This window comes from Anguilla rostrata, chromosome 13, assembly GCF_018555375.3.
Source record: "Anguilla rostrata isolate EN2019 chromosome 13, ASM1855537v3, whole genome shotgun sequence".
NCBI classification, from domain to species: domain Eukaryota; kingdom Metazoa; phylum Chordata; class Actinopteri; order Anguilliformes; family Anguillidae; genus Anguilla; species Anguilla rostrata.
The window spans coordinates 31,879,876-31,891,994 of record NC_057945.1 but is presented as its reverse complement, the minus strand read 5'-3'; the positions used below and the strand labels follow the sequence as shown (position 1 = coordinate 31,891,994).

The following is a 12,119-nucleotide window of genomic DNA, read 5'->3' as shown; positions in this document are numbered from 1 at the left end:
TTAAGGAGTCCGGGGTGGGATGGGGGGTGGGGGGCGCCGAGCTTGAGAGGGAGGGGCTAGAGTGTCTCAGTGTTGCCATGTGAGCACCAATCTTCTGATGTGCAGTTTCGGCTATCGTCAACAAAGCGCACCACTGCCACGTGTCCGTTTGACGGCAAGCGCAAGAGGACAACACAAGCTGCTAGGTTACCAAGCAACCAGATTTTTACGTTATTCTAACAGGGCTGTAAGGTCTAGGCGCGGTTTGACCGGTTTCGGCTAACGACGGGCGGCGGCCTCACCTCTTCCTCATGATGCCGAAGCGCAGCTCGTCCTCCTGCTTGAAATCGCCGTGGTCCCCATTGGCCTTCTCACTGCCCTCGCTGTCGTCGCTGCTGAAGATGGACACCAGCTCCTTCTTGGGGACGCGCGTCGGGGGGAGGGGCGTGGTGCGCTTCTCCGCCAGGCGCCCGCGGTTCTGAGCGGGGGAAAAAAAAACACACACACACACGGGGACACGCCCCTTTTAGGACACGCCCCTTCCCGCCGCGCCGGCCGCCGTTAGTGGAGCAGGCAGCATGCACTCAGAGCAACCTCTTATCTGCTGATTATTACTGATTACGGCTGTCTTTCTCATAGCCGCCACCTCGACTCAAACAGTTCAACTCAAACAGTGTTGAAATTGCAGCACAAACAAGGCAGCACCAAACCGCCCGGCATCAAATCCCCATTTGAAGAAACTAAAAAAACATATTACGCTTACTAAGCAAGTTTTAATCTTCAAAATAACGCTTTCTAACCTCCAAAGCAATTTTTTTATTTTTTTTTAAAAGAACTATAAGAAAAACAAAAAGCTGACGGTGACCCCTGAAAAATCGCAGCTACACTCCTGAAGCTGAAGTACATGAGCCGAAATATAAAATCAATCCTTCTCTTCTAGAGGCTCCGTCTTGGCAGGAACTGAACCGTGCAGGGTAAAAAATATTGAGGTGAAAAAAGGACTTTCTCAGCAATATAATAAAACCATTTTATGGTCCTTATTGCACCTCGGAGACCGTTACTTACCGGGAACGAGCGGCGTGGGGCGCGTAACGGCCCGGTTATTTATCACCAATTACTCGAGTTCGGGGACCTGCCGCAGAGACTAACCGCCTCCCCATCACGCGCGTCCAGAATGACACGCCTCCAATTAAAACTGCCGTTATCGCCCATCTAACCGCCCTCCCAGACCTCGCAGCGCCATGGCCTCACGGTCAGGAGTCAGTGGGGGAGAGACCCTACAGCAACATGTAGCGACCACACTGCGGTACGCACACCAGTGCACACCGTCACAATTCTAACGCTTTTCTTCACTTATCTCGCAGTGCATTTGCAATTATTACAGACTATCAAATTGGTTCGTATTCAAAACGTGGTTTCTGGAATTCCGTTTCAGGCAAAGCATTAAACGCATACAAATTCACGACACCTTCTGCCAGTAACTCCCCACCGAACCACGAGAGAGATACAGAACTTCAATCACACGTCACTCTGGCCAATGAAGTCAGTGCCTCATAATGTAATGCTTAACTATGACAGCAGAAACTAGTTTCAACACTGTTAACAATGTCTTTCAAGTCAATACGGTAAAAACTTTGACATTAGTTTCACCAAAATAAATATGAGGGGAAAGCAGGCGGAATATTTTTTTGGTTTCTATAGCAGAAAATGGGTGTTTTTGTTTTCAGTTAGGGGAGAGCCTATGACACTCTGTCTCTCACTCAGCCCTTTTTCATTCATTTGTAATGCCAAAATTTAGTCTCTTATTTTTACGAGGGGCAACTAAAACGGAGCTGTGCACCTCAGGCTCTGGTGAGGGACGCTGAGCAGCCTCTAACTGTGGCCTGGAAGAGGCTGTGGTGGATTCTGGGTCAGCACAGAGCCGGGGAGAGAGACAGGCTGAGCACTGCTGTGCCTCTGACACCACGCCAGCGTCTCCTGGAGACGACCCGCCCGCTCCCTCCTCAACACGCCTATCCTCTACCCATCCTCCACACCCGCCTCCTGCCCCACACACACACACACACACACACACACAGGCACACGCACACACACGCACACGTACACACACACACACACACGCACACGTACACACACACACACACACACGCATACACACGCACAGGCACAGGCGCACACACACACACACACACACACACCCACAAGCACACACACGCATGCATTCACACCCACAAGCACACACACATATGCACATATGCACACACACACACACACACACACACACACCCTAGGGGCCTGTGGCATGAATGACGGGCTGGGGCGAGCAGAGGGCGGAGGGTGGGGGGGGGGAACTAGCCAAGAGGCAAACAGGTGCGACTCCTCCGGATTTCTCTCAAGTGGCGTACTTTCTAAAAGAGAAAAAAAAACCAGGCAAGCATCCCAGAGGACGACCAGGCGGCGCGTTTCTCTGCAGAGTTCTTTTGCTTTTCGTTTGCGAGCTGCGCAGGATTTCTATCTCTCTCTCTCTCTCTTTCCCTCTCTCTCTCTCTCTCTCTCTCTTTCTCTCTCTCTCTCTCTTTCTCTCTCTCTCTCGCTCTCTCTTTCTCGCCTTTATTCTTTTAAATCCAGCTCTTCTCAGCACGCCAACTTCGTTAAACTTTTATGAATGGGGAGGGGAGGGAGGGGGGGGTTGGGGGCAGGGGAGGGAGGGGGGTTTGGGGGGCGGGACGCCAGACCGTGGAGGGTGCTGAGCATCACCTTCCTTCTTCAGCTAGGATTTTTTAAATTTTTGTTGTTTTTGTTTTTGTGGTGGATTTAACACACACACACACACACACACGCACACATAAACAAACCGAATATTTTCCATATGAGCGCATTGCCACCTACATCCGCCTCCATTGTTTCATATGACTCTCCAGGACACAGTACAGACACAGTACATGTGGCGTGGAAAAGGGGGGGGGGGGGGGGGTGGGTGGTCAGGGTTGCAGAACAGATTGACAAATCACCCACAGCCTTTGTACAGCCCCACATTCGAACCGCACCACCGCATCGAAGGCTGGGCTCTTCAGCAAAGACACTGTTGGCTTGGCCAAACGTCATTCAGTCACGGTCCTGATACCCAGGGCACTGACCCCTTTGGCTTTGGGGCGTGGCGACAGAAAGAAGGTTCTGACTCCAGTCTGAGGGCAGACATCCTCGCTGAAACCCAATCCAGTGCTGGCGGACCTCACACAGGGAACCGCTGCCCAACACAACTCAGCCTCCAATACGCCACACGCAACTGAGAATCCCAACCTCCTGCCAAACCTCGGCTCGCCCCACCAAAAACCCATCCCCTGATTCGTGTGCACCACCCCACCCCCACCCCCAGCCCAAACACCACTACACCACTACTCTTCTCTCCCACTGATGCGGAACCTGGGGCGGTTTCAAAAATATTTCTGGAGACTTCCACACCACAGTGGAGGCTTTTCCAAAAAAAAAAAACCCACTGATGAGGGGACACGCACCTTCCCGTAAATACACGCGAACGCAGCGATCTCTTCACTGTTTTCATTTTATTTTTTAAAGCGTCAACACTGCCTTACCATAGTTAGAATCTGAAGAATCAAGAGGCCCTTTTTTCTTAGCGTGCGGAGAAACGGAAAAAAAAACACAGAGATGAATGGAAAAGTCGTGGGCCCTCGGAAAGCACGAGAATATATTTTTATTTCGTAAAGAAGAAGTTAAGGGGGCGAGCGGGGGCCACGCGCGTTCACACCCTCGGATCCGCCGAGAGGCCGAGGCGCTCGGCGAAGCGTGGCGTGTGGTCAGCCGTCAGACGGCCGCGGAAACAAAAAAACGCTTCAAGAAAAAAAAAAGTTTCCAGCGAACCGGCGTGAACTGCGACGAATGAGCCCTCCCACCTCTCTGCGCCTGAAAACGATGGGCCCGGCCGAGCCTTGGGAGGCGCGCCGCAACGCAACGCTAGCGCTGCTGTGGAGCCCGCACACGCTTCTCGCACACGGCTAAAACAACCATTTTAATAGCTCACCAAATATAAACAGTTAATGTGCTCCCGGCTTAGATTATATTGAAAGGGCTCCTGTAAACCGTCCACTGGATACAGTAAAACGTAGGCTGATCTAATTGCTCTCCTCAGCACCAGCGCCAGCGGGGAGATGACGAGAAGGGCTGATGCAGGAAGACGCCGCAGCCCTTACCGGGAATGCCTGTGAAAACCTTTCCCATCCAGACATGCGTGCACACTCACACACTCACACACTCATACACTCATACACACACATACACACACTCACACACATCACACACTCACACTCACACACACACACACACTCATACACGCACTCATCACACACTCACACACTCACACACTCATACACGCACTCATACACACACTCACACACTCATACACACACTCACACACACACTCACACACATACACACACTCACACACTCATACACACACTCACACACATACACACACACCCACGCACACACTCACACACACAGTCACAAACACACACACACACACGCACACACTCACACACACAGTCACAAACACACACACCCTCACAAATACACACACACACTCGCACACACACACACACACACACTTGCACACAAACACCCTCACAAACACATATACACACATTCACACCCTCACCCTCACACACACGCACACACTCACAAACACACACAAGCAAACACCCTCACAAACAAACACACACATACACACACACACTCATACTCATACTCACACACACATATGCAGGTGCAGAAGCTGAGACAGTATGCTGATGATACTATTATGTTCTAATTCTGTGGAATAGGAGAAAATCCATAAAAAAAGAGAGAGATAGGGGGTAGGTACCGACTGAACAGACTATAGTAGCAGGCTAGTGACCATGTTCCAAATTGGTCCTTCACATCACGACACAATGTACTACAGAGCTCCTGATATCCTAGCCAAACAGAGGGAGTTCAGAAATCTCTTCTCTAATGCATTTCGCTAACAGATTTCTAACACACCCGTTTTAATAATATCAGTACAGCTAAATCCATTTTATCAAAGGCCTCTGCACACTGAAACTGAAAAGCTGTATTCACTTTTTAAGGGATGGGAATGGTCGTGCTTTTCATTTGGCCTTAGGATAGACAGCACTCCAACCTAATACATTTCTTCACATGACTAGTGCACATTTGACTACTTACGTACCAATACACCACTTTCTGCATGATGTACCTACCAGCTGAAACCATTAATTCAAGTCCATTGCATATTACGCCGTCATATAGCCAACTATCTCTCCCATAATCTGATATTTTCATTGATTGAAATTTGTATTCCAAATAACGTCCCATTTAAACAGTTTTGGACTGTTTAGCTACCTCAGCATGTTAAAAATTCACAAAAAAATGGCATTGCGGGCTACTTGTGCAGTACTATATGGCAACAACCGCTGCAGAAATCGATGTTTGTGTGTGCGTGCGTGATTATAATTATTCTTCTGAAAAAATTACACATCCTTTCTGGGTATATACAAGTAAAATTATTGACATTGTCAGATTTATTTATACACACATTACGCACACGACAGCAGTAGCAGCCCGTGACATTCCTGCAGCTGCGGAGCGCTCTTGCCCCCCCCGCCCCTTCTCCTCCGAGCCTTCTCCCCGGGGGACGAATGCCTAATGAGTCACGCGCCTGTCTGCCGTAACCTCTCAGTGTGTGAGCGTGTGGGCGGGACGGCGGGCAGACTTGGCGCGAGCTCAGGGACGGGGAGGAAGAGGAGGGGGGCACCGGTTCCCTCCCTGGCTCGCTTTACTGGCGCGTTCAATTAAAAAAAAAAAGAAAAGAAATAACTGCCTCAGCTTCATTTGCGGGAGACGGCAGCTTGCCAGCTAGCCAGTTAGACTCAGATGCCGACAAATGCGACAATAGCTAATCCCGTACCATTTACGGTGGCCTGCTATTTTCTTATGAGAAATATGCGTACATTTCGCAGGAAATTTGCCGTTATAGTCTTTAAAAGGGACATGTGCCAACAGTATTTAACGCAAAACTGTTTTTGTTGAACGTCAAGGCGAACAACGTGATTTGCAGTTTTGTTGGGCTATTATCTGAAAAGTTAGCAGTTTATTTTGAAAAAGTACCACAACAAAAAAAAGAAAAAAGTTTTGGTTGCCAAGGAGAAAAAACTAGTTAAAAAAAAAAAAACACGAAACTAGGCTACCCCCCAAACTGTAACCCCCTGTCGAGCCCTCCCCTGCTTGGAGCGGGGTTGTCTCAGACCGGTGAAGCAGTTCACCCGTGCTGGGGGGGTCAGTGGCGGCGCCGCGATGCGTGCAAGTTCCCCTCTCGACATGTTTGTGTAGGCCCCGCAAGTCGACCACGGGAGGTTTTTATCGACAGGTAGGCCTAACGACTCGGGCATTTTGGAAAGAAAAAAAATCGGGGAAGATAAGATAAGAGAGAAGCAAGCTGTGCCTGTGGTTTCAAAATATTAAAAGGAAACTTATAGTAAGTAAGTAGGCCTAAATTTTAATTAAACGTATATTCTTGTTTTGTTGTTCTTCTTCCTTTTTTTAAATAGCATGCATTTTCAAGTATTATTTAAGATAATTAATTCACACAATAATGTTTGTTTATTGCTTACTGTATTTCTCATAACATAACATAAACAGAGAGCCACGTTCTCTATTCACCGTTGAATCCGTCTATGATTGAAGGGTTACTCGTTCTTAAAACCAATGTGTTCACGAACTGTTTCAACACGCCGCTGCCCCTTGTCAGGAGAAATACATTTCTGATAGAACACATTGATATAGGCTAGTCAATCCACAGAACGGGAAGTCATGTAAACAGAAAAAATGTTCAGAACAGATCATTCGTGTAGGTTTATAATACACAAAACAGATTGCATAAGTACCATGCAGTTGTGGACAAACACAGCAAGTGACAGACTGTAAGTGGAACAATTTGCATTTCTAGTTTGGGTTCACACTGATAAAAGGGGCGGTCAGTGATGCAATCTAGACACTCCCATTTCCTACTTTTTTTTTTTTCTAAGTAAAAATTTATAAGATATAATCGTACAAAAACACTCAACAAAAATTTCAAGAGCGAAAGGCAAAGGCTGAGTGAGTAGAGATCGAGTCAAAAGAGGAAGAGTTTACCAGAAAAAGGGGTCGGGTCTATATTAGTATGTAAGCTCAGCTTCCACTTCCTTTACCGTTGCCATGGAACCATCGGTTCTGAGTGACACACAACCGTGCACCTTCGGAAGGGACACGCTTTTCTCCCCAATACTGCTCGAATTCTACATTTTAAAATTATATTATTTCGTTCCAATAAAATTGGTCACAGAACAATTATCTCGGACACATTCCTCTAGACAGAATTTTTCAAGATTCAAAAGACACAAAACCACAAATTTTCAATCAAGTGCAATTCTTGAGACTGAGATGGCCATTGCACACAGTGATTTTGTGGTCAGTTAACTTTGACTCAGTAGTATTATCGTTTCAAACAGAGGGTAAAAACAGGCAAAAAAATGAAAATGGGTGCCAATAATTTTGACTTGTCTTTTGAGGAAATAAAATGAGGACTTCTTAAAAACCTTCTCTAAGCAATTTTATGTATGTATGTGTATATATATATAGACAGAGAGAGAGAGCAAGAGAAATAGAGAGACGTGTTTGTGAGTGTGTGTGTGTGTGTGTGTATGTATATATATAGAGAGAGAGACGTGTGTGTGTGTGTGTACGCAGCTCCTGTCTGCTGTTGTCCTGGCGGACGGGCATGCACTCACTGAATGAGAGGCTCGGCGTCAATCTGCTGTGAATTTTCGGGGGTTATTTAATTTGCTCTAATTTAATTTGATTCACAAATGCAACAGACTGCTGGGAAACAGGAGAGCCGCCGCCGCCGCCGTCGCCTGCCTGCCTGCCGCTGTCCCGAGGAGGGATTCCGCTGTTGCCATGACAGCGCTGCCTCTGCGCAGGTGGAACAAGGGAGCCGACAGCCCCCCACAACCCCCCCCCCCCTCCAATTCCCCCTACCGCTACTACAATCGCCCCATCTCCACACAAACAGGCTCTGCCGAGCTGGCCAGAGTTCTCTGTGCTCACGAATCGGGTCGGATCTCCCGCTGTTCGCTATAGTCGAACACCAAGCGCACAAAAGCTCACTTTTTACGCGCGTTCCCTCTCTCCCTGATGACCTCACCCTCACAGTACAGCACACTTCCCACCCAGCCAATATCTCACACAACTTCGTTTACGATTGTTCATGTTTACAGTTAGTTTGCTGTGTTATTAAATACTACTAGCATCTACTGCACTACTACTTGTGTTTGCCAAATCTGCTGAAGTGCATGTCTGGTACATTCTGAATCTTCAGAATGCAACACATTGAGCTGTTGTTCCAAAAATGTGGTTGAATGGTTTCCTTTTCAAACTCCTGTTCGGTTTGTTAAGTCTTCTGGAATTTTGCGTTCAAACTGAACAATTCAAATTTGACAGTCGTTTTTTTTTTAAAGGCGATAAAACTATGCTCTTGAAGCCAGAGCAGTTTCACCTGGAGAGAATAAATGAACCAGGCACTTTACATTCATTCATGTGCCTGAAGATATGGCAGGTATTTCACAGACGCCACTTCCTGTTCCAAACTGCGGGGCAGAGGCAACCGTGTGATTACCAGAAATTATGACAGGAGCCCAATCCCATAAAAAGGCGCGCTCACACACCGAGGCTGATCAAGTTTAACAAGCTGAGGCTTGTTAAAGGGGTGCGAAGGATCCTGAGAATATAAAGGTTGTGGGGCGGCCTCTCCTCCGCTCTCGCTTGTTTTCGGCCGCGCGCCTCTCGCCCCGCTCCCCTTCGCACCGGACCGGGGGGGTCGCGCCGCTGTAACGAGCTGCTTAATTACCGAAAGCTGATAATGACTCGTTTGCAGGAAGCGAGAGGCCCGCGGTAACTCCCGGCTTTGCTCCGGCAGAGCCGGCCTCACCGCGTAAACCGCCGATGCCCCCGGCTCACGGAAGGCAAGGAATAACCGCGGGAGTGCCGCGTAGCCGGCTCTGCGTGAGGCGAAGGCTTCCAGCACCTCACGTCCGTTACCTTTCCACATCTCTTTCCGTCCACGTTAGGGCCAGCGCTCGTTAATGACCTCTTTTTTTCCTCATCTGCTACGGCTCTACTCCCCCGTTTTCGGAAACACACTAACGCGGGCCGTAAAGAGGTACGATACGCACACGCCCCTACCCGCCTGACCAATCCCCCCCAAACATACTACCCCCGCCCATACTTTTTTTTTTTTGTTGTTTGTTTTTTTACCCCTACCCAGCATGCAACGGGGGAAGCCCTGATTCGGAGGGATATTTACGAGCCGGAGGAGAGCGTAATTTCCTCCCGACCCTCGCAGGTTCCGCTGAAACAACAGAGCAAGGGAAGCACATTTCTCCTGGGACAGGACGGAAACCGCGCGGGGCAGGGCGGAGCGCTCTTAAAGAGACACAAACCCCCCTCCCCGCGGTTCCCCTCCCCGCCGGGACAGGGCAGGGTTCACAAACCCCCCTCTCCCCGCGGTTCCCCTCCCCGCCCGGACGGTGCAGGGTTCACACACGGCCTTTGTAAATCACCCCGTTACACAAATAACCCCAATTAGAAAAAATATGACTGACGTCGATGGGGGAGAAAAAAGGCCGTAAATAAACACTGCTAAACTTTCTGTTGTTATTTAACGGTTGTACTTAACGCGTTTCTTTAACGGGACGCACCGCTATGCAGATTCTCGCCTAATCCGTTCACCGCGAGGTCACTGCGTGTGAGCGACCGCAGAGCTGGGGATTGGTCGGCTTCGCTCCCCGAGCCTGGGCTTCGCGCCGCGTGCAGCCGTGACCGAACTCCCCGAGCGGCTCACGTGAGGGAGGCCAAACACACGCGATGCCTCTGAGCTCAGCCCGCGCGCGGCGAGTCAAAGTCAACACCTCCACAGCACCGGGCTGCATGGCACTGCAGAAGACCAGCACACACGCTTAAATATACTGTGAAAGATCTATCCCGCTACGCGCACACACACACACACAAAAGGGACTCATTAGATGAGAGCTGGGCCTGGGCGAGCTCTGCCCGGCAACACATTATGCGTTAGGTGTGAGATCACAAATGTGTGATTAGAATGTTCTAAACTGAACATTCTGATGCTGATGTCACAATCACTACTGGCAATTGAAAGCAACGGAGTTCTAGAACACTGACTTACGATGTTTTTTAAAAGATTCTAAAAACTCTACTCTTCGAAGGGTTAAAATGAACAGGGGGAGGGAGGTAGGGGCGAAGCAGGGGAGCGAATCCTGTGGCGTCGGGCCTGCTGCCGCCCAGCTGTGCCCCAGTGAGCTGAGCGCGCGGGGGGGAGCTCTGGGGAATACGCCGGGGAGAGAGAGCCGGTTCCGCTCTGCGCCTCTGTCACATCACCCCGTCACCGCGCGGCGACTGCGTCCCGCTTCGACTCGCCACCAACGCTGCCCCCGAATCCAGAGCTCGCCAACACTGCCCCCGAATCCAGAGCTTCAAGGGGCTCGGCGCGACTGACAGGCCAGCTGCCTCACAGTACAGCAGCATTACACACAGCCTCTTCGTAATTCAGGAGAATTCGGTAATAAATTTGGGGCCCAACGCAAAAATGAAAAATACAGTAGGATCGTGTATTACTTCATCACAACGGTGGTGGGGCCCATTGTGAGTTCTTTTCATGCGGCCCAAAATATAAAATAAAAAGTTGAGCATCCAGCCAACTTCAGCCAACACGTTGCGTTGAGGGGGAAACATTATAACTCCAGAGATAGCTGCGTAAATACTGATGTGATAAGGCTGTGTGTAAACCAAAATGGTTGAAGACATCCCACGTCAACGGTGAGTCACTAACTTGAAAGAACCAGTGTATTTTTCTCTGGAAAGCAAAGTCTTTGAATGCTTCAGAGAAAAGTCATCCAACTACACTGTAGCACCACCAGTTACCACACTCATGAAACCTCACCCAATCCCATTACTGCTGATAAGGTTCAGAAGCTTCAACGCTAACCCTGATTACTGGAGTATTTCTTTTGGGCATAAATGACATTTTAATCATAAAGAATCTTAATTTTTGTGAATATATCAGTGAATATATATCAGAAAGTCAATATTTTGGGATAGAAATGATGTGTGGAATTCGGTTATGTAATATATTCTATGATGTGTACACGTGTCCACGCGCAACACAAAGTTGTGGCGTTCGGTCCGGCAGTGAACCGGATTGGTCGGTCGGGGAGAGCACCACCGTTCACTTATGTGAGGAGAAAGCGGGGAGGGGGTTTGTGTCTCTTTTAAAAGCGTGATCTGCTCGCACCTTTTTGCACGTTATTAAAAGCGTGATCTGCTCGCACGTTTTTGCAGCGTTATCTGTCAGCCCGACCTGATGTGAATGGGAACTCGCCGCTTCCCACAGGCCCAGTGGATGAGTCCTAGGTGCGGTCGTGTAATTATGGTTTTATTTGTTTGCTGACGTCGATCTAAACTGCCATTGTTTGTCCTCAGATTCTAGCGCGAACGACGCCGTACACCGTCCAAAAAGGGGGACTCCGGGAGGAATTAGACCACAATCTGGCATCTGGTCTGCTGACAGAACCCAGAAACTGCTGGGCGTTCTGTGCTGTCCCAGAATGATCTGTGAATTAGGTTGCGCATTAGCCTCAGCTCACAGAGTATACCCCGTTAAACCTGAAAATAACCAAAATAAGTGAAGTCCGGGTGGTTTAGTTTGGATTCGGTGTACATTTGCTGGGCTGTGCATTTACCCCCTAAGCCTTTTTGACACTTAGTCATACAGCGCGAGGTAACCTGCAATGCAGTGCTGACACAACTCAGCCTCACTCTTCAGCAGTGTGACCGCTAACTGTACATTTTAATTATGTTCTTTTGAAATGTTTCAATAAAATAAAAAAATATAAAAAACAAGGACAAATATGCAAATTCACACCCTCGGCATCACGTCTGCAGAACAGGATACAAAAGGGCATTCTAAACATAAATGTATTAATAAACATTCCCTGAATCATGGAAGAAATAAAGATAGACATGGTGAAAGAAAA

The 12,119-nt window shown here is 48.7% G+C and overlaps 1 protein-coding gene across 5 annotated transcripts in view; it reads right to left on the bottom strand.

The window, feature by feature from the left end:
• Window positions 1–12,119, bottom strand: part of samd11 (sterile alpha motif domain containing 11) — a 72,287-nt gene that overhangs the window by 53,039 nt on the left and 7,129 nt on the right. For all 5 annotated transcript variants that reach the window (XM_064304709.1, XM_064304707.1, XM_064304708.1 and 2 more), the window contains exon 3: window positions 282–457. In XM_064304709.1, the coding sequence (XP_064160779.1) occupies window positions 282–457 (176 nt within the window). The remainder of the gene's footprint in view (window positions 1–281; window positions 458–12,119) is intronic.